The following is a 23736-nucleotide window of genomic DNA, read 5'->3' on the forward strand; positions in this document are numbered from 1 at the left end:
ACTAATCCTCCAACCTCTCCCCAGCTCCCTGACTAACCATTCATCCATCTACACACCAACCCATTCACTACCCCAATCAACTAACACGGAGCTCCCCGGGGTCACTGTGCTGTAAATAGGGTGTGTGCTCTCTCTTCCCCGACTCTGCTCTGATGGAGCTCCCCGGGGTCACTGTGCTGTAAATAGGGTGTGTGCTCTCTCTTCCCTGACTCTGCTCTGACGGAGCTCCCCGGGGTCACTGTGCTGTAAATAGGGTGTGTGCTCTCTCTTCCCCGACTCTGCTCTGATGGAGCTCCCCGGGGTCACTGTGCTGTAAATAGGGTGTGTGCTCTCTCTTCCCCGACTCTGCTCTGACGGAGCTCCCCGGGGTCACTGTGCTGTAAATAGGGTGTGTGCTCTCTCTTCCCCGACTCTGCTCTGATGGAGCTCCCCGGGGTCACTGTGCTGTAAATAGGGTGTGTGCTCTCTCTTCCCTGACTCTGCTCTGACGGATCTCCCCGGGGTCACTGTGCTGTAAATAGGGTGTGTGCTCTCTCTTCCCCGACTCTGCTCTGATGGAGCTCCCCGGGGTCACTGTGCTGTAAATAGGGTGTGTGCTCTCTCTTCCCTGACTCTGCTCTGATGGAGCTCCCCGGGGTCACTGTGCTGAAGATTCTGGGAGAAATATGCAGCAGTTTCAGGTTGGGGGAATTTTCACACATTCCGGCAATCTGCTTACCATTGCTGCTGCTTGGAAGATTCAGGCCCATTTATATTTTAAATCCATTTATATTTTAATTATTACACTAAAAATTAACACAAGCACTCACCAGATCCATTTCAGACTCCTGCAGGTCAGTATGAGGCGGCGGAGAGCAGGGACAGATTGATCTGTGAAGGAGTTTAATCCCAGGTTCAGAAACCTCAGTGTCTGGTTTGTACGGAGAGCGGAGGCGAGATCCTCAGCACAAGAATCTGTGAGAGCGTTTCTATACAGACTGGAGATCAGAGAGAGAAATAACAGGAATCAGGGTCAATCCCCAGTGTTTTATATAATACTGTTAATAACAATAATAATGTATTGTAGGAGACATTCCAAAAACACAACTTGCATTTCTGTAGAATGAGGAAATACTCAATGCTGAAAATGAAATATAAATAAACTGGAAATGTTCAGCAGGTTAGGGAAATATTTGTGAAGAGAGAAACAGGGGTAAAGTTTGAGCTTCCATTGGAACTGGGAACTGGCAGTGAATTGACAGGTTTGAAGGGACAGCGGTGGGTGGCTGGGGATGAAACAAAGAAAGGACAAACTGGAATTACAGGAGTGATTAAATGGTAAAAGTGATGATGGGACAGGACCATAATCACAGGATCCCCATGTCCTTACTCGGAGTGGCTCGGGAGGGACATGGGATGGTCAGTGGTTTGGGAATGCAGTTTGTGGTGAGGGTGACAAGTTGGCAAGCCAAATGAAACTTGAGTTGGCCACATTTGAATATTGCTTGCAGTTCTGTTCTCCACACTACCAGAAGGATGGGGATGCTTTGGAGAGGGTGCAAAGAATGTTCACCAGAATGTAGCCTGGTCAAGGGCGGTTAAGGTATGAGGAGAGATTGGATAAACATGGATTGTTTGCAGTACAAAAAGGGAGGCTGAGGGGTGACCTGATGGAGGTTACACAATTATGAGAGGCATCGACATGGTGGACAGTCAGAGACTTTTCTCCAGGGTGGAATGGTCAACTACAAGAGGGTACAGGATGAAGGTGAGAGGGGTAAAGTTTAGGGGAGACGTGTGGGGAAGGTTCTCACACAGAGGGTGGTGGGGTGTGGAATGTACTGCCAATGGAGGTGGTGGAAGCAGACATGTTACCAATGTTCAACACACATCTTTATAGACACAGGAACAGGAGACAGAGGAATAGAAACCACGAATGGACAGTAAGTACTGGGTCTGAATAAGGGTTCGGAGTTGCCGTGGGCTTGGTGGGCTGAAGGGCCTGTTACTGTGTTGGATGGTTCTTTGTTCTTGTGTCAGAGATTCTGAATATTGTTTGGGGCGATTAAATGATTCCCACAAGTGACCTTTTAACTTTGTTAATTCTTATCTCTACCCAAACTGATTCTGTATCTTGATCATTGGAACTAAGTTCACCTCTTGCTGCTGTACTGTCATCTGTTACTAACAGCGAGACTCCACCACCATGTCCTGTCCTCCATTTACTGTCATCTATTCACTCTCCCCCCTTTCACAAATCAATGGATGCTGTGTCCGGGGAGAGCTGTACACATCTGAGGAGGAGGAGAGAACCTCAGAGGGTGAACCATAACATTATTCCCCCACACCCTCAACATAAGGATCTGTGGGACTGACATCCCATTGCTCAGGGATCAGAGAGAGAAGCAACAGGAGTCAGAGGAAAAACAATTTTCCTTATTCATAACTGACACCAATAGTAATGGGCAGTGTTTTTATACAAATACCAGTGGTGAAATTATATTGTTGAATATTCAGTTATTATAAACACAATCTCACACAGTCTGCTACTTACCGCAGTGTCTGTATTTTACAGTCCGGATTCCTCAGAGCCACAGACAGCCGTTTCACTCCTGAATCTCCCAGTTTATTGTTACCCAGATTCAGATCTATCAGTGAGCGGTTTGTACTGAGAGCAGAGGCCAGGTCCTCGGCACAAGAATCAGTGAGAGCATTACCCCAGAGACTGGAGATCAGAGAGAGAAAAATAACAGGAATCAGGGTAAATCCACAGTGTTTTTTAGAATAAGATCATTAACAATAATAATATACAGCACGGGACATTCAAGAAACACAATTTCAGTTCATACAGAAGGCAAAATTATATTAATGCTGTAAATCTGAAATATGAATAAATATGTTGGAAACTCTCATCAGGTCAGGAAATATCTGTGAAGACAGAAACAGATTTAGTTTCAGTTCAATTAGTTACAATTCGAACTTGGAAGTAGCAGTGAATTAAATTGTTTGAAGTGACAGGGAGCTGGGGATGGGCGGGTGACAAGGAAAGAATAAAATGGAAGTGTCGGAGTGATTAAATGATAAAAAGGATGATGGTGAAAGGGAAGAGCACAGGATTCCCATGTCCTTACCCTGAGTCACAGGGAGGGACATGGGATGGTCAGTGGCTCAGGAATGGAGTGTGTGGTGGGGTTGAAGATGATGAGAGAGAAACCTTTTTCACACTGCCAGTGGTTCGGGTCTGGAATTACAGCCGGGAAGTGTGGTGGAGGGAGGCTGATTCGAGGCATCACAGAGGGCAGTTGATGAACATTCGAATGAAACAATGTGTAAAGATACGAGGAGAAGGCAGGAGAATGAGACAAATTCCTAATACTAGTTTGGCGAGCCGGGGCAGACACATTTCACCTTGTGGAGCTCTGTAATAATTCTGTGAAGATAATGTTTGGAAATGTATTGATATTTTAACTGGAAGCTGGTGATGTTGCAGTGTTAACAGGGTTAGATAATTTAACCAGTGTCCACTAAGGGCTATTGGTATCTCTCTCAGGTAGAATCACAGAATTGTTACAGAGCAGAAGGAGACCATTCGGCCCACACTGTCTGTACTGACTCTCTGAATCAGCAATTTACTCAGTGTCATTCCCCCAAATTCTCCCGGTAACCCTGCACATTCTTCCTTTTCAGATAATAATCCAATTCCCTGTGGAAATTTTCAACTGAACGTGTCTCCACCACACTCTCGGACAGTGAATTCCAGCCGTTAACCACTCGCTGCAGGGGATGTCCCGGTTCAGGCAATGCTGGCACCAGCAGCAATTTCATAGGCAGCAGCTCTGGAGAGAGCAGTGAGGAAGGCCTGGTTACTGAACACAGGGCTGAAATAGGAGGAGGAAGGTTAAACTCAATTCAATGATGTACTTGGCAACACTTGGTCGTGTTCCCCAAGGCTACGTGAGTTTGGAGCAAATTTCTGTTCTCTCAGGACTGGAGAGTATCTATCACATCAATCCAAGTATAACGGGATGGAGATTGCCGGAGACCTGAGCAGGCGTGGGTTATATGGTTGCAGTGAGGCAAAAGGATGAAGAACCTGCTATGTTCTGACAAGGTGGTGAAGCATCCTATAACATGTAAGCAGAGGGATATGAGGTCAAATGAGAATGAGAGTGAAACTGTAGAAAGACCAGGCAATGTCTAGACAGCAGCATCAACTGTCAAAGACAAATCACCATCTTTCTTCAGAGCTCTGGTTAGATAACACTTGCACTGTGAGAATGGGATGGCCACATGCAGGAGACATTTCCCTGTGTAGACACGATGGTCAGTCAGGTTGTCGCCAGCAGAGGCTTGTGTCTTTGATGGAAGAGTAACAATGGAACTTTATGTGTCTGTATAAGAGAGTACAAAACACCAGAAAAATGAGCTGAAAATGGTGACAGCGTCCAGATCTTGTAATCCTTACACCTAGAATTCGAAGTGCTGGAGCTGGGGGAACAGCTGACAGGGTGGGAAATCACTGTTTAGGATATTTGTTGTGGAGCTGACGGAAGTGGTTGAAATGATGGGTGCAGGAGATTCTCTTGTACCCACAACACAGAGCGTGTGTGCCCATCTGTTTTAGGGCCACTGCTGTTTGTCATTTTTATAAATGACCTAGATGAGGTGTAGAAGGATGGATTAGTAAATTTGCTGATGACACCAAAGTCGGAGGAGTTGTAGACAGTGAGGATGGATGTTACAGTTTGCAGAGGGACATAGATAAGCTGCAGAGCTGGGCTGAGAGGTGGCAGATGGAGTTTAATACGGAAAAGTGTGAGGTGATTCACTTTGGTAAGAGTAACAGGAGTACAGAATATAGGGCTAATGGAAGGACTCTTAGTAGTGTTGACAAGCAGAGAGATCTCGGGGTACATGTGCATAGCTCCCTGAAAGTTGGCACCCAGGTTGATAAGGTTGTTAAGAAGGCGTACGGTGTGTTAGCTTTTATTGGTAGAGGGATTGAATTTCAGAGCCGTGAGGTCATGTTGCAACTGTACAAAACTCTGGTGTGGCCGCACTTGGAGTATTGCGTACAGTTCTGGTCGCCGCATTATAAGGAAGATGTGGAGGCATTGGAAAGGGTGCAGAGGAGGTTTACCAGGATGTTGCCTGGTATGGTGGGAAGGTCTTATGAGGAAAGGCTGAGGGACTTGAGGTTATTTTCATTGGAGAGAAAAAGGTTACGAGGTGACCTAATTGAGGCAGACAAGATGATCAGAGGGTTAGATAGGGTGGACAGTGAGAGCCTTTTTCCTCGGATGGTGATGGCTAACACGAGGGGACGTGGCTTTAAATTAAGGGGTGGTAATTATAGGAAAGATGTCAGAGGTAGGTTCTTTACCCAGAGGGTAGTAAGGGCGTGGAATGCCCTGCCTGCAGCAGTTGACATAACCTGTCAATCACCCACAATCAAGCTCTACTCTGCCATCCCAGGGGACTCGCCAACTTTAAGGGTGTTCAAATGGTCAGTGGATAGGCGTATGGATAACATTGGAATAGTTTAGGTTAGAGGGTCATTAGATTGGTTCCACTGGTTGGCGCAACATCGAGGGCCGAAGGGCCTGTACTGCGCTGGAATGTTCTATGTTCTATCACCAGTCACATGGAACCAGCTGAAGGACTTGTTGGAATGTACACTGAATTATAACTATTCCTTGAAGATATATATTGAGGACTGAAGGATATTGAATTTAATGACCAACCATGAACAAAATGAATGGAGGAGCAGGCTCGAAGGGCCAAATGGCCGACTCCTGCTTCTAGTTTCTATTTTAATCATGTTTCTATGCAGGTTATACTGTCCGCACCGTGCTATCTGTAACCGGTTTCCTTTATTGTTACTGAAGCAGTATAATTGACATCACGTTGATTTTAATCTGAACTAATGCAGTGTTGTGTTGCTTCAGTGTTCCCCTGGGATGGCAGAGTAGAGCTTGATTGTGGGTGATTGACAGGTTATGTCATGTGACCGAGGGACAGCTATTTTTCACAGAACATTCTAGTTTTTATTCTGCTTTCAGAAGCTGCTTGAAGTTAAGACAAACAGCAGTGCTGTTTCCCTCTCTGAAGTTGGAGTTTTTGCTGTTGAAGTGTTGCTGTGTTGGAAGCTGTCAGAGACTGGGGTTACCTCTCTGTGATTGGGCTGTTCGGAAGCTAAATCCTTCTCTGAAAACAATTGTCGGTTGGCTGTCTGGAAGTGTTAAAAAGCTGGAAATCGGTAACATGTGAGCATACTTGTTTTTGTGCTAACTAATGTTGGAGAAGGGTGTGTGTCTGTGGGTATTGCTTTATATTGGAACAACAGAGATAGCTAGCTGTTAAGAGTTATACTGGGTCATGTTTAAGCCTTGCAATTGGTAAAGGTTATGCTAATTTTTGTTGTTATATTCTAACAGCGTTCTTAAATAAATTGTATTTGACAAAACATCCTAGTGGGTCACTTGATTCATACCTGGAGTGAAACACCTCATGCTCATCAATACCAAAATCAAATGTAAAACCAAAGGTCCAGGCTAACTTCACAAAACACCTTGGAGTTTCTGGCCTGCGTTTTAACAATTGCCTCCATTCACTCTTTCCCCTTCCTCATAAATCAAGGATTGTGAGACTGGGTGACACCTGTCCCCCTGTAAACATGTGAACGGTTCCTCAGAGTCACCGTTAAATTATTCCCCCACACCCAGGGCACAAAAATCAATGTGATTGATATTCCATTACATTGGGATCTGAGAGAGAGAAATAACAGGGATTAGTGAAGATTCAGGTTCTGCTTCATAACTTCCAATCCCTGGGCCTTTATAGAGGTTTTCAGCACAGAAAGAGGCCCTTCGGCCCACCGTGTCTGTGTCAGCCATCAAGCACCAATCTATTCTAATCCATTACCAGCACATGCTCCATAGCCTTGTACCCTGAAGCATTTCAACTGCTTGTCTGAATGCTTCTTAAATGTTGAGGGTGTTCCTGACTCCACCACCCTTTCAGACAGTGAGATCCAGATTCCCACTACCCTCTGGGTGAAAAAACATTTCCACAGAACCAGAGAATCCCCACTGTGCAGACGGGGCCCAATCGCCCCATCCACTCTACACTGACTCTCCGAAGATGCATCTTAACCAGGCCCACACAACTGCTTATCACTGGATATTTACCATGGCAAATCCACCAAAACTACACACCTTAGGACACTAAGGGATAATTTAGCATGGTCGATCCACCTAACCTACACTAGTTTGGACTGTGGGAGAAACCAGAGTACCTGACAGAAACCCGCACACACGGTGAGATCGTGCAAACTCCACAGGCAGTCACCAGAGGCTGGAATTAAACAAAGGTCCCTGATGTTGAGAGGCAGCAATGCTAACCACTGAGTCATCTTCAATTCTCCTCTGGAATTCCTGTTCAATGCCTTAAATCAATACAACTGGTTATTGACCCTGAGAAAGAAAGCTTTCTCCTTCGTTTTATAATTTGATAGAACTCCACATGGTTGTCCCCCAGCCTTCCCTGTCTGAGTAAAACACCAGGAGCACTGACATACAGAGGGATCTGTGTGTACTTGTCCACTGACCCCTGAAAGTGGTAACACAGGTGGATAACTTGGTCAATAAGACATGCAGCATGCTCGCTTCATTGGCCAGGACATCGAGTATAAAAGTTGGCAAGTTATGTTACAGCTGTATTAAACTTTAGTTAGGCCCAATATGGAATATTGAGTGCAGTGCTGATCGCCAGACACCCAGAAGGATGTGGATGCTTTGGAGAAGGGGAGAGTGAATAGATGACAGTAAACGGAGGACAGGACATGGTGGTGGAGTCTCGCTGTTAGTAACAGATGATGTAAGTAGAGAGAGTTGAACTTAGTTCCAATGATCAAGATGCAGAATCAGCTTGGGTACAGATAAGAATTAACAAAGTTAAAAGATCACTTGTGGGAATCATTTATAGGCCCCTAACAATATTCAGAACCAAAGAAGGTTTACAAGGATGTTGCCTGGTCTGGTTAAGGTATGAAGAGAAGTTGAATAAACTCGGATTATTTTCACTGGAAAGACAGAGGCTGAGGGGTGACCTGATAGTGGCAGATATATGGTTGATAGTTGGAGTCTTTTCCCCAGGGTGGAAAGGTCAACTACAGGACGGGACAGTTTGAAGGCAAGAGGGGGAAAGTTTAGAGGAGATGTGCGGGGAAAGTTTTCACAGAGGGTGGTGGGTGCCTCGAATGTACAGCCAGTGAAGTTGACAGAAGCAGGCACGTTCCCAATGTTCAAGGTTTATCTCGATAGAAACATGAACGGGAGATGAACAGAGGAATAGAAACTGCGAATGAGCAACAAGTACTGGGTCTGAATAAGAATGAGTCGCTGCCACAGGCTTGATGGGCCGAAGGGCCTGTGTCCGGGGAGAGCTGTGCACATCTGAGGAGGGGGAGAGAACCTCAGAGGGTGAACCATAACATTATTCCCCCACACCCTCAACATAAGGATCTGTGGGACTGACATCCCATTGCTCAGGGATCAGAGAGAGAAGCAACAGGAGTCAGAGGAAAAACAATTTTCCTTATTCATAACTGACACCAATAGTAATGGGCAGTGTTTTTATACAAATACCAGTGGTGAAATTATATTGTTGAATATTCAGTTATTATAAACACAATCTCACACAGTCTGCTACTTACTCCATAGAACATAGAACATAGAACATTACAGCGCAGAACAGGCCCTTCGGCCCACAATGTTGCGCCGACCAGTTACAGAAACAATGACCCACTAACCTAAACCAATCCCTTTTCGTCCATAAACCTATCCAGAGATCTCTTAAACGCCCCCAAACTAGACGCATTTACAACTGCAGCAGGCAGGGCATTCCAATCCCTCACCACCCTCTGGGTAATGAACCTACCCCTGACATCCGTCCTATAACTACCCCCCCTTAATTTAAAGCCATGCCCCCTCGTGCTAGCTTTCTCCATCCGAGGAAAACGGCTATCACTATCCACCCTAACTAAACCTCTAATCATCTTATATGTTTCAATAAGATCCCCTCTTAGCCGCCTTCTTTCCAACGAAAACAACCCTAAATCCCTCAGTCTCTCCTCATAGGACCTCCCCACCATACCAGGCAACATCCTAGTAAACCTCCTCTGCACCCTCTCCAACGCCTCCACATCTTTCTTGTAATGCGGGGACCAGAACTGCACACAGTACTCCAAGTATCTGTATTTTACAGTCCGGATTCCTCAGAGCCACAGACAGCCGTTTCACTCCTGAATCTCCCAGTTTATTGTTACCCAGATTCAGATCTATCAGTGAGCGGTTTGTACTGAGAGCAGAGGCCAGGTCCTCGGTACAAAAATCGGTGAGATCATTACCATAGAGACTGGAGATCAGAGAGAGAAAAATAACAGGAATCAGGGTAAATCCACAGTGTTTTTAAGAATAAGATCATTAACAATAATAATGTACAGTGCGGGACATTCAAGAAACACAACTTCAGTTCATACAGAAGGCAAAATTATATTAATGCTGTAAATCTGAAATATGAATAAATATGTTGGAAACTCTCATCAGGTCAGACAATATCTGTGAAGACAGAAACAGATTTCGTTTCAGTTCAATTAGATAAAATTAGAACTTGGAAGTAGCAGTGAATTAAATTGTTTGAAGTGACAAGGAGCTGGGGATGGGCGGGTGACAAGGAAAGAATAAAATGGAAGTGTCGGAGTGATTAAATGATAAAAAGGATGATGGTGAAAGGGAAGAGCACAGGATTCCCATGTCCTTACCCTGAGTCACAGGGAGAGACATGGGATGGTCAGTGGCTCAGGAATGGAGTGTGTGGTGGGGTTGAAGATGATGAGAGAGAAACCTTTTTCACACTGCCAGTGGTTCGGGTCTGGAATTACAGCCGGGAAGTGTGGTGGAGGGAGGCTGATTCGAAACAGTCAGAAAGGAATTAGATGATTATTTGAATAGAAACAATGAGCGAGGATACGAGAAAAAGGCTGGAGAATGACACACATTCCTAATGCTAATTTGGTGAGCTGGTACAGACACGATGGGCCAAATGGCCTCATTGTGAACCGTAACAATTCTGTGAAGATAATGGTTGGAAATGTATCGATATTTCAGCTGGAAGTTGGTGATGTTGCCGTGTGGACAGTGTTAGTAACCACAGTCCCCAATGAAATATTAATATTTCTCTCCAATAGAGAGAGAGACAATTTGTTACATGGAGCTTCAGGGTGACAGGTCTCCTCCTCCAGTCCTGAGGGAACAGAACCTCCCTCCAAACCGATATAGCCTTGAGAATTTCCAGGGAAGTGTCAGTGAATTGGGTTTAATCTGCCTTCTGCCTTTGTTCATTAACCAGGGCTCCCTCACTGCTCCCTTCAGAGCCTTTAAAAGTGCTGCTGGCTGCCTTTAAATCTGGTGCCAGCTTTGCCTGAATGGGATCTTCCCCTGCAGTCAGTGGTTAAACTCTGGAATGACCAGAGCCCCGGAATAGATCACCAAACTTAAAAGAATGGGTCAAAGTACAGTAGGTGCAGTAGATGTTCATCTGTGATGAAAGAGTGTGAGAGTGTGTAAGAGGTCTGAACTGAACATATACGGACAAGGAGGCATTTGTCTTTACAGACCCAGCCTGAGACCGGTAAGAGGAGTAGCCCCCCCCCACGTGAAGATCAGGATGTTGAAATGGGTGTGGAGAAAGATGCCTGGAGTGTGATGTTCAGATGTGAGTAAGATCGAACCTGAGTGGACAGTGTTCGTAGCCACAGTCCTCAATGAAATATTAATATTTCTCTCCAATAGAGAGAGAGACAATTTGTTACATGGAGCTTCAGGGATAAAACTTAGTAAACGTGGGGCACTGGGAGGAGTTGGGACTCCATGAACCCCCACAGCCGGTACGAGGACCAAACCCTCAACATTAGCATCATTCCACATCACACTCCAGACACCAAACCAACTGAACTAACCAACTCCACACAGAACCAGAACGGACACATTAATATCTGACAGGTTAGGGGAATCCGTCCACTCAGGCAGCACAGGCAGAGTCACAGAATTGTTACAGAGCAGAAGGAGGCCATTCGGCCCATTGTGTCTGTACTGACTCTCCGAATGAGCAACTCAATAAGTGTCATTCCCCCACCTTCCCCCAAAACCCTGTGTATTCCAGAGCTTAACCACTGGCTGCAGGGGAAGATCCCATTCAGGCAAAGCTGGCACCAGATTTAAAGGCAGCCAGCAGCACTTTTAAAGGCTCTGAAGGGAGCAGTGAGGGAGTCCTGGTTAATGAACAAAGGGCTGAAATGGCAGAAGGCAGATTAAACCCAATTCACTGACACTTCCCTGGAAATTCTCAAGGCTATATCGGTTTGGAGGGAGGTTCTGTTCCCTCAGGACTGGAGGAGGAGACCTGTCACATCAACCCAAGCAAGTCTGGATAGAAACTGCCGAGGGCCAGAGCAGGCAGCACGTGGCTGCAGTGAGGCAAAAGGATCAATAACCTGATATGTTCTGACAAGGTGAGCGTTAAACTTACAGGCTGATATGTGAATAAGGATGGAAGAGAAATTGTGGAAAGAACATCTCCACCCAGACACTGGCAATGTCCAAACAGCAGCATCAATCTTCAGGAACATGTCAGCCTCTCTGTGAAGGATTCCGGTCAGTCAGAGATGACTGCTGCACTGCCCACACTGAGTGACCATCCTGGTGGGCCCATGATGGGCAGTCTGGCAGCACCATAGGCTTGTGCGTGTCTTTGATGGGTGAGTAACAATGGAAATTTATGTGCTTGTAGAAGAGGGCACAGAGAGTCAGAGAAGGAGCCAAGAGTGAGAGTGTCTGGATTGTGACATCCTTATGCCAATGGAAGATGAAGTGCTGGAACTGGGAGACCTGGAGGCTGGGTGGGCAATCGCTAATGGTGAGATGGGTTGTGGATCCAGAGAGAGTGAGTGAGTGAGTGATGGGCACAGGAGAGACTCTGCTGCTGAGTCCAAAACCTGGTGTTTGTGTGTTCACCATTGGTCAGATGGAGCTCTGGGTTAGGAACAGTCTCCAGGACATGTTGGAATGTGCATTACCCTCTAACATTCTTCACTCTCTCACAGATCAACAGCTGTGGTGAGTGGGAGACGGGTGTGCAGCTCTGAAGATGAGGAGGGGTCCTTAGAGGATGGATTGTCATATTATTCCCCATAACATCCGCCAGAGCAGATACTGTCTCACACGATTAGCAAAGGGGTTACAATCTGGCAGCACAGGACAGCACACACAAACCCGAGCAGCTGATGGAGGCAGCAATAGCTGAGTTCACTCACACTCTTGAGGGGAGAGGGCAGAGTCGCTTGTGGAAGGTGAAATGTGACTGGAGTCTTTAACAATGCAGCAGATACTGGAGCTGCAGTGTAAGGTATTTTAACATCCGGTGGAGTTTCCAAAGGCTGTGTGTTTCCATACACAAAGGATGGAGGAGTCAATCCAGACCAGCAGTGTTACCATGTCTCAGGTATGAACACAAATAACATCCTCCACAGAGAGATTGGTGACCTTCATGGAGAGTCACATCCAGCATATCACCCACAGGAAATACACATGAGCTGCATGTTCTCACCACCTCCAGGAGCTCTGTGGGACACGGGCTGTGGGAGGGATGGGAAAATGATCCTGGAGTCACTGTCAGGACTTCCCAGCTGAACAGGGAGGGTCCAGTTTGCCCTGAATGGATAGAGGAGCGGCTGCCTGCAGCATTTGGGAGCCCCTCTCAGGATGCCCCTGGTGTGGGCAGTGGGTCCTCTTCTGCTCCGACTGTGACAGAAACACCTCATGAAGCTATGATGATGGAAACAACTCCAGTATCTGTGCACAGGATTCACAGTCGGCTGGATCCTTCCAGGACTCAGGAAATCTGAGGACAAAGGCCACTGTCATCGAAATTCCCAGAGGAGAGAGATAAAGATCCTGCCTGTAGCTCAGTGGAAAGTGTGGGGATGGGGGTGGTTGTCATGGTGGGGTTGCTGCCTTGGGTTTCACAGGGTTATACTTTGTTGTTACCGGTCACTTTGTTAAGTTTGTATTTTCAGTAAATTCAGAGATGGAACACCACTAAATAAATCCTTCACCATATTACTGGGTCTTTAACAGTTCACTGAGAATGTGAGATGGGAAATACAGCACTGAATGAGCTCAATACAATTCCAATGCCTTTGTTTCATGTAGTGACGGCTCCAGGGAAATTATAAAACATTCTCAGAAACAGTAACAGTGCTGGAGATGGTGGGAGATTTATTACACTGAATGGCTGTGTGAGTTAAGGTCCATGGAAAACATATCTGTATTACTGAATCTCCATCCTCCCTGACACATATCCCATGTCCCTGGCCTGCGGTCCATGGGGTTCCTCATCATGAAGCATCTGGTCAACATTGTATTGCATCACACTTTGTTCAAAGCTTCTCCACTCTAACTCCAGGTTGTACAGAACACAGAACAACACCAGGACATTGAGACCCTCGCTGGGTATATTGAATAGTTCCACCAGATCTATCTTTAGAAACCCTCCGGCCTGCTCAATGGTCACTCTAGTTGCCCTGTCCCAGCTGTTGTGTTTCTCCTCTGTAACTGAGTTTGAGTTACACACAGGCACAATTACTCAATCCTTCAGTGGGTAGAGCTGGTCTTCATTTTTTCATGGGATGATGGTGTTACAGGGAATGCCAACACTTGTAGTCCCTTCCCAATTGCCCTTGAGAAGGGGGTGGTGAGCCATCTTCCTAAATTCTGCAGCCACCTGGTACAATGCCATTCGGAAAGGACATCCAGGATTATGATGCCACAGTAGTGATGGTAATGCAATACTTTCCAAGTCAGCATGGTGTGTGGCTTGGAAAGGAATCTGAAGCTGGTTGATGTTCCATTCTTCTGATATCCTTGCCCATCTCGGTGATAATTAGTACACATTTGGAACATGCTGTCTCAGGAAATTTGGTGAGTTGCTACAATCCACCTTGTATGTGATACACACTGCTGGCACTCTGTGTCAGTGATGGAGAGAGTCAGTGTTTAATTTGGTGGATGGCCTGCTGATCCATTCAGCTCCTCTGACACGGATGAGCTTCTTGAATATTTCTGAAGCTGCACTCATTCCAGTAAGACGAGCGGATTCCATCACACTGCTGACTTGTGCCTTGTTGGTGGAGAACAAGCATTTGGGAGACAGGAGGTGAGTTCCTCATCTCTGAATTCCCAGACTGTGATCTACCCTTGGAGCCACAGTGTTTACAGTTCAGTGTCTGTTCAATGGTCCCAGTGCGGCCCCACCACTCAGGATGTTGATGGTCAAGGATTCAGTGATGGTGCTGCCATTCAATGTAAAGGGAATGTGGTTAGATTGCCTTCTGTTTGAGATGGTCCTCTCCTGGCACACAACATACTGACACAAACTTGTTATTTATCAGGTTAACCCTGAATGGTCTTCAGCCCCCGAGCTCCGATGAAAAGTCATCCAGATTCGAAGGGTTCGCTGTTCTCTCTCCACAGAAGCTGTCAGGATGCTGGGATTTTCCAGCATTTTCTGTTTTGTTCAGGTCTTGCTGTTTATGGACATGGACTGCTTCAGTATCTGAGGAATTGTGAACAGTACTGAGCATTGTACAATCATTAGTGAGCATCCTCACTCTGACCTTATAATGGAAGGATGGACATTGATAAAGCAATTGAAGGTGGTTGGGCTTCGGACATCACCCTGAGGAACTCCTGCAGTGATGATCATGAGGCATTGGAAGGATGACACATTTTCTGATGATCAAGAGCAGACTGATGGAGTAGTAATTCACCAGATTGGATTTGTCCTGCTTTGTTCCCCATTGTCCGGTAGATCCAGTGTTGTAGCTGTACTGGAACAGCTTGGCTCGGGGAATGGCTAGTTATGGAGCACAATTCTTCAGTACCATTGCTGGGGTACTGCCAGGCTGGCAGATTTTACAGTACGCAGTGCCTTCAGTCATTTCTTTACCTCACATACAGTGAATCAAATTGATATCTGTAATGCTGGGGACCTCAGGAGGAGGCTGAGATTAATCATTCTACTCAGCACTTCTGGCTGAAGGTGGCTGCTAATGTTTCAGCCTCGTTGTTTGTACTGATGGTCTGGGCTCCCTCATCAGTAACGATGGGATTCTTGTGGCTTGTTTCTGGAATCATAGAATTCCCAGAGTACAGAAGGAGGCCATTGGGCCCATCGAGTCTGCACCAATTTTTTGAAAGAATATCTTACCCAGGCCCTGTCTCTGAAACTCCACATATATGGCCCACTGATCCCCCTAACCTACACACCCTGAGAATGCTTGGGACAACTTAGCACAGCCAATCAACCGAACCTGCACATCTTTGGACTGTGGGAGGAAACCAGAGCACCCGAAGGAAACCCACACAGACATGGGGAGAATGTGCAAACTCCACACGTACATTCACCCAAAGTCGGAATTGAACCCTGGTCCCTGGCGCTGTGAGGCAGCAGTGCTGACCACTGTGCCACCGTGTCACCTAATGTTAGCAGCATGTCCAACATTTGTTCCATGTCTAACACTATTTATGAGTGGATATGGCAAGACTGCAGATCTCTGATCTGATCCAGAGCTCGGTCTATCATATGCTGCTTCCACTCTCTGGGCTGCAAGTGGCCGTGTGCTGGAGCTTCACCAGGTTCACATCTCATTTTTCGATACACCCAAGTCTAATTTGTTAATATATGTAAAGACAATTAGCCACAGTAACACTGTACTGATTGCTGGGAAAAGCCACTGTAAGCTTCCTCTAACTGAAAGAGTACAGTTCACCCACTCCTGTCTGTCTCACAGATAACTTCATATCCATGCTGCCATTCTCTGTTTTATTTCATGGTCTTTAATTTTACTGCCAAGCTGGTTATGTGTCTATTAACAGTGGACAGAGTTTCTAACACGAATATTGATAGCTATGGGACTTGTAGTATCATTATTTGTGTTATTAAAAACACTGCCCATTATTAATAGGGATATAATTCTGATTATTCTGTACTGAGATTATTACCATTGACAGCTGAGCTGAGTCTTCAGCTCATTAATTCACCAGTACATAAGATACAGGAGCAGAATTAGGCCATTTGGCCCATCGGGCCTGCTCCACCATTCGATCATGGCTGATACGCTCCTCATCCCCATTTTCCTGCCATCTCCCCATAACCCTTCAACCCATTACCGATTAAAAATCTGTCTAAATCCTTTGTAAGTTTACCCACTGCACTTTGGGGTAGTGAATTCCACAGATTCAGAACCCTTTGGGAGAAGTAGTTTCTCCTCAACTCTGTTTTAAATTTGCTGCTCCTTATCCTAAAATGAGGATTTATCATCCTAGAATGTCCCACCAGTGGAAGCTACTTTATCCATACCTTTTATCAGCTTCTATATTTCAATTTGATCTCCCCTCATTCTTCTAAATCCCAGAGAGTCTGAGCCTAAACTGTTCGATCTCTCTTCATACGACAAACCCCTCACCTCTGGAATCAATCTAATGAACCTCCTCTGAACTGTCTCCAATTCCACTACATCTTTCCTCAAACAAGGGACCAAAACTGTGCACAATACTCCAGGTGCGGCCTCACCTTGTATCGCTGCAACAATACCTTCTTACTTTAATATTTTATTCCTTTCATTCGCATTCACTTCCTTTATTATCTGCTGTAGCTACATGCTAGTTTACTGGGACTCATGAACGAGGACATCCACATTCCTCTGTACTGCAGCACCCTGAAGTCTCTCCCCATTTGGATAATAAGTCACTCTGCCATTTCTCCAACTGAAATGTACGACCTCACACTTATTCATGTTAAAGTCCATCTGCCCGATTTTGGCCCACTCTCCTAACCTATCTATATCCATTCTTATTTCCTCATTGCAACTTACTGTCCCGCCTCCTGGGGTATAAGAATGATGAAACAAATTACTATCACTGGTTTGTCTACTGGTGAAAACCACCTGTCCACCTCTCAAAGTATGTTTTTGTTCAATTGTTCATGGATAGGGGTGTCACTGGCAAGACCAGCGCGTGTTGCCGACTGCTACAGGCCCCTCGGGGATGTGAGGGTAATTAGTGATGGGCAATGAATGCCGGTCTAACCAGCAATGTCCACACCCTGCACCCACATTTGCTGCAGATTGGCTCAAAAACCCATCAGCAGCAAACATGGGAAAGAAACGGCATGTGATTGGAGCAGCTCCATACAGATTCTTCCATTCAAACTGAACTGTGTGACTGAGACTCTGGAAACTCGCTCCGGGGGCCGCATTGAGGGGCTTCGAGGGTCACATTCACCCCTTGGTCCACACGTTGGACAACCCTGGGCTAGAGCATGTGTTTGATGAGTGATGAACAATGTGTGTGTTTGGAAAGAGAGCAAACATCATCAGGGAATGAGTGAAGAAGAGTGGAGACATCCAGGTCTTGCCATCCTTACACCAATGGAAGATGAAGTCCTGGATCAGGAAGGCCTGGGGACAGAGTGGGTAATTACTGCTGGTGAGATGGGTTGAGTGGGTGGCCTAATGAATGGACACAGGAGAGTGTCTGGTGAGGATAAAACATAGAGCTTGTGTATCCATCACTGGTCACAGAGAGCAGTCTGAAGGACGTATTGGGATCAGAACAAAATAACTAGGAGCAGCAGAAGGCCATTCAGCCCCTCGAGCAGACTCCATCACGGCTGTTCTAATTGTAGTCACAACTTTTTCCCGTCGCTCCCTGTAACCCCTATTCAGTCCTCAATCCAAAATCATTCTTAACTCAGCCTTGAATATATTCAATGACTCTGCCTCCACTAGTCTCCAGGGAAGAGAATTCCACTGACCAGCAACCATCTAAAAAATAAATTTCTCCTCATCTCAGTCTTAAGGGACTGACAATTACATTTGAAAACTGTCCCCTTGTTCTGGACGAGAAGAAACAGTCCCTCAGCAACCACTCTGTCTCATCCACTCAATGTGATCACCTTTTAATCTTCTGAGCTTTAACAGATTTTGCTCCAATCTGCTCAAATTTTCCTCATAAAATAAACCTCTCCATCCCAGGAATCAGCCAAGTGAACTCTCTCTGAACTGGTTCTAATACAATTCTATCCTTTAGGTAAATAACGCAACACTATACACATTACTCCAGTTGTGTTCTAATGAAGGACGTGTAAAACTGCAGCAAAACCTTCTTACTCTTACCTTCCATTCCTATTGCAATAAGAACGTTAAGAAACAGGAGCAGGAATCATCCATTCTGTCCTTCAAATCCACTCCATCATTCAATGTGACCATGGCTGATCCTCTGCTTCAACACCATTTCCAACATTATCCCTGCATTCCTTGATTCACCAGCATTCTAATGGGAAACAAATACCCCTCATCTCAGCCTAAATAACTGCCCCTTATTCTCAGACTGTGTCCCAGGTTTCAGACCCTCCAGCAAGAGGAAACATCCTTTCTGCATCTGGCCTATTGAACCCTGTAAAATAGTGTAGGTTTGAATAAGTTCAGCTATCATTCTTCTAAAGGCCTGAGAATAAAGTGTTTTTGTTCCTCAGAGGACAACCCATCTGTCCCTGGACCTATTTTAATGAACCTTCTTGACATGCCAAGTACATCTTTGCTTCAGTCAGGAGACCAAAACTGTCCACAATTCTCCAGGTTGGTCTCAGCAAGGCTGCAGATAATTACAGGAAGACATCTTTTTCCTCAACTCAAATCCTCTTAGAATAATGGCTAACATATCATTTGTTATCTTAACTGCTCTCATCTTCACTTACAGTTCCTCATGGACAAGGACATCAAAATATATTTGGAGATGTCTTAATGTCTGTTTTTCCTACACAATTCGATAACCTCACATATTTCCAACTTGTAGTCCAGCTGGAAAACATTTGTCCACTCCCTGAGCCTCTGCACATCCCCTTCAAACATCATTGCATCCTTCTCACAATTCAGATTTCCACATGGTTTTCTATTATTCGCAAATTTGGAAATATTACATTTGATCCCCACATCCATATCATTGATATAGATTCTGGATAGCTGCCGTACTTCACTAGTTCAAGGTTGTCAATCCAAAAACAGGTAATTCTCTCACAGCACCAGGTTAAAGTCCATCAGGTTTATTTGGAAGCAAACGCCACTAACTTGCTACCAAATAAACCTGCTGGACTTTAACCTGGTGTTGTGACACTTCGTACTGTGTTTGTCCCAGTCCAACGCTGGCATCTCCACATCATAACCCAAAAATAACCTACTTATTCCAACTCCTTGTTTCTGTCCACTAACCAGTTCTCAATCCATGCTGGTATATTGCTCCCAATCCCATGTGCTCTAATTTTCTTTAATAACCTCTAGTGAGTGAATCATCCAACTACAGAATCCCTCCTGTAGGAGGTCGTCATTCCACTGATCAAGACACTCTGACGCAGTATCTTACCAAGGTCCGCTCCCCATAACCTCAAATTTACAAGGGCTAATCCACCTAATTTACACATCTTTGTTCACCAAAGACAATTTTATGATGGCGATTCATCTACCGTGCATATCTTTGGAGTGTGGGAGGAAACCGGAGCACCCAGAGGAAACACACACAGACACGGGGAGAATGGAAAAACTCCACACAGACACCCAAGGCTGGAATTGAACCCGGGCCCGTGGCTGTGATACAACAATGCTAACCACTGTGTCACCGTACCAGCCTTTCATAAATCCATGTTGGTCCTGTCTAATCCTGCCATTAATTTCAAAGTGTTCTGTTCTCACTTTCTTTATTATAGATTATTATAGGATCTTCCATACTCTCACTGTCAGACTAATAGATCTGCAGCTGCCCGGTTTCCTGTAACTCCGCATATGTCGCTAATCCTCCTAACCTACACATCTTGGACACTAACAGGCAATTTAACATGGCCAATCCACCCAACCTGCACATTTTTTGGACTGTGGGAGGGAACAGGAGCAGCCGGAGGAAACCCACACAGACATGGGGAGAATGTGCAAACTCCACAGACAGTCGCCCAGACTGGAATGAATCCGGGTCCCTGACGCTGTGAGGCAGCAGTGTTAAACCCGGTGCCATATCTTCGCTTAATCTAATACCATCCTTGAATTAGTAATGGCTGGAACACTTCTGCTGCTGTTTCTCAAATGAAAGGAATCTATTTTTGTTGGAAACACCACACATTTACACATCACCATGTCTAAAACAACTTGTTTTGTGATTGGCACTGGAACGTACTTCTCCAGAAAATTACCTGAATACATTCTGTGAACTAATCTTCTTTTCAACTTTTGACAATCTGAGTGATTTATACAGTAAATGGAAGAACCCATAGGAACATTGACCTACAGAGGGATCTGTGTGTACAAGTCTACAGATCCCTAAAATGGTAACACAGGTGGATGAGGTGGTCAAGAAGGCAAACAGCATTGACTGGGGCATCGAGTATAAAAGTTAGCAAGTTATGTTACAGTTGTATGAAACTTTAGTTGGCCGCATTTGAATATTGCTTGCAGTTCTGCTCACCTCACTACCAGAAGGATGGGGATGCTTCGGAGAGGGTGTAAAGAAGGTTCACCAGAACATTGCCTGGCCATGGAGGGTTATTATGAGGAGAGATTGTATAAACACGGATTGTTTTCACTACAAAAAGGGAGGCTGAGAGGTGACCTGATGGAGGTTACACAATTATGAGGGGCATTGACATGGTGGATCGTCAGAGACTTTTCTCCAGGGTGGAATGGTCAACTACAAGAGGGCACAGGATGATGGTGAGAGGGGCAAAGTTTAGGGGAGACGTGTGGGGAAGGTTTTCACAGAGGGTGGGGTGTGGAATGTACTGCCAATGGAGGTGGTGGAAGCAGACATGTTACCAATGTTCAACATACATCTTTATAGACACAGGAACAGGAGACGAACAGATGAATAGAAACCACGTATGGGCAGTAAGTACTGGGTCTGAATAGGGATTAGGAGTCAGGCTTGGTGGGCCGAAGGGCCTGTTACTGTGTTCTGTGGTTCTTTGTTCTTCTTCATGGATGAAGATTAAAATCACCCGTGATTATTGCAGTTTGTGTTTACAAGACCCCATTATTTTTCCTGTGTACTGTGTCAGAGATTCTGAATATTGTTAGGGGTCTATAAATGATTCCCACAAGTGATCTTTTAACTTTGTTAATTCTTATCTCTCCCCAAACTGATTCTGTATCTTGATCATTGGAACTAAGTTCACCTCTCGCTACTGTACTGTCATCTGTTACTAACAGCGAGACTCCACCACCATGTCCTGTCCTCCATTTACTGTCATCTATTCACTCTCCCCACTTTCACAAATCAATGGATGCTGTGTCCGGGGAGAGCTGTACACATCTGAGGAGGAGGAGAGAACCTCAGAGGGTGAACCATAACATTATTCCCCCACACCCTCAACATAAGGATCTGTGGGACTGACATCCCATTGCTCAGGGATCAGAGAGAGAAGCAACAGGAGTCAGATGGAAAGCAATTTTCCTCATTCATAACTGACACCAATAGTAATGGGCAGTGTTTTTATACAAATACCAGTGGTGAAATTATATTGTTGAATATTCAGTTATTATAAACACAATCTCACACAGTCTGCTACTTACCCCAGTGTCTGTATTTTACAGTCCGGATTCCTCAGAGCCACAGACAGCCGTTTCACTCCTGAATCTCCCAGTTTATTGTCACTCAGATTCAGATCTATCAGTGAGCGGTTTGTACTGAGAGCAGAGGCCAGGTCCTCGGCACAAGAATCAGTGAGATGATTACGATTCAGACTGGAGATCAGAGAGAGAAAAATAACAGGAATCAGGGTAAATCCACAGTGTTTTTAAGAATAAGATCATTAACAATAATAATGTACAGCGCGGGACATTCAAGAAACACAATTTCAGTTCATACAGAAGGCAAAATTATATTAATGCTGTAAATCTGAAATATGAATAAATATGTTGGAAACTCTCATCAGGTCAGACAATATCTGTGAACAGAGAAACAGATTTAGTTTCAGTTCAATCAGCTAAAATTAGAACTTGGAAGTAGCAGTGAATTAAATTGTTTGAAGTGACAGGGAGCTGGGGATGGGCGGGTGACAAGGAAAGAATAAAATGGAAGTGTCGGAGTGATTAAATGATAAAAAGGATGATGGTGAAAGGGAAGAGGACAGGATTCCCATGTCCTTACCCTGAGTCACAGGGAGGGACATGGGATGGTCAGTGGCTCAGGAATGGAGTGTGTGGTGGGGTTGAAGATGATGAGAGAGAAACCTTTTTCACACTGCCAGTGGTTCGGGTCTGGAATTACAGCCGGGAAGTGTGGTGGAGGGAGGCTGATTCGAAACAGTCAGAAAGGAATTAGATGATTATTTGAATAGAAACATTGAGCGAGGAAACGAGAAAAAGGCTGGAGAATGACACACATTCCTAATGCTAATTTGGTGAGCTAGTACAGACACGATGGGCCAAATGGTCTCATTGTGAACCGTAACAATTCTGTGAAGATAATGGTTGGAAATGTATCGATATTTCAGCTGGAAGTTGGTGATGTTGCCGTGTGGACAGTATTAGTAGCCACAGTCCCCAATGAAATATTAATATTTCTCTCCAATAGAGAGACACAATTAGTTAAATGTAGCTTCAGGGTGACAGGTCTCCTCCTCCAGTCCTGAGGGAACAGAACCTCCCTCCAAACCGATATAGCCTTGAGACTTTCCAGGGTAGTGTCAGTGAATTGGGTTTAATCTGCCTTCTGCCATTTCAGCCCTTTGTTCATTAACCAGGGCTCCCTCACTGCTCCCTTCAGAGCCTTTAAAAGTGCTGCTGGCTGCCTTTAAATCTGGTGCCAGCTTTGCCTGAATGGGATCTTCCCCTGCAGACAGTGGTTAAACTCTGGAATGACCAGAGCCCCGGAACAGATCACCAAACTTAAAAGAATGGGTCAAAGTACAGTAGGTGCAGTAGATGTTCATCTGTGATGAAAGAGTGTGAGAGTGTGTAAGAGGTCTGATCTGAACATATACGGACAAGGAGGCATTTGTCTTTACAGACCCAGCCTTAGACCGGTATGAGGAGTAGCCCCCCCCCACGTGAAGATCAGGATGTTGAAATGGGTGTGGAGAAAGATGCCTGGGGTGTGATGTTCAGATGTGAGTAAGAACGAACCTGAGTGGACAGTGTTAGTATCCACAGTCCTCGATGAAATATCTGTATTTCTCTCCAATAGAGAGAGAGACAATTTGTTACATGTAGCTTCAGGGATAAAACTTAGTTAACGTCGGGGCAATGCGAGGAGGTGGGACTCCATGAACCCCACAGCCGGTACGAGGACCAAACCCTCAACATTAGCATCATTCCACATCACACTCCAGACACCAAACCAACTGAACTAACCAACTCCACACAGAACCAGAACGGACACATTAATATCTGACAGGTTAGGGGAATCCGTCCACTCAGGCAGAATCACAGAACTGTTACAGAGCAGAAGGAGGCCACTCGGCCCATTGTGTCTGTACTGACTCCCCGAATGAGCAACTCACTAAGTGTCATTCCCCCACCTTCCCCCAAAACCCTGTGCATTCCAGAGCTTAACCACTGGCTGCAGGGGAAGATCCCATTCAGGCAAAGCTGGCACC

At 45.4% G+C, this 23736-nt stretch overlaps 1 protein-coding gene across 1 annotated transcript in view; it reads right to left on the reverse strand.

Annotated features, from left to right (window-relative positions):
* LOC145337701 (NACHT, LRR and PYD domains-containing protein 3-like) overlaps positions 1-23736 on the reverse strand; it is a 45957-nt gene that overhangs the window by 1693 nt on the left and 20528 nt on the right. The window contains exons 6-8 of the mRNA XM_080182533.1: positions 21710-21880; positions 2534-2704; positions 810-977 (exon numbers count right to left, since the gene is read on the reverse strand). Of these exons, the coding sequence (XP_080038659.1) occupies positions 810-977; positions 2534-2704; positions 21710-21880 (510 nt within the window). The remainder of the gene's footprint in view (positions 1-809; positions 978-2533; positions 2705-21709; positions 21881-23736) is intronic.

The sequence above is a fragment of the Carcharhinus amblyrhynchos genome, unplaced genomic scaffold (genome assembly GCF_965287045.1).
Source record: "Carcharhinus amblyrhynchos unplaced genomic scaffold, sCarAmb.v2.hapA scaffold_62, whole genome shotgun sequence".
In the NCBI taxonomy this organism is placed as follows: Eukaryota; Metazoa; Chordata; class Chondrichthyes; order Carcharhiniformes; family Carcharhinidae; genus Carcharhinus; species Carcharhinus amblyrhynchos.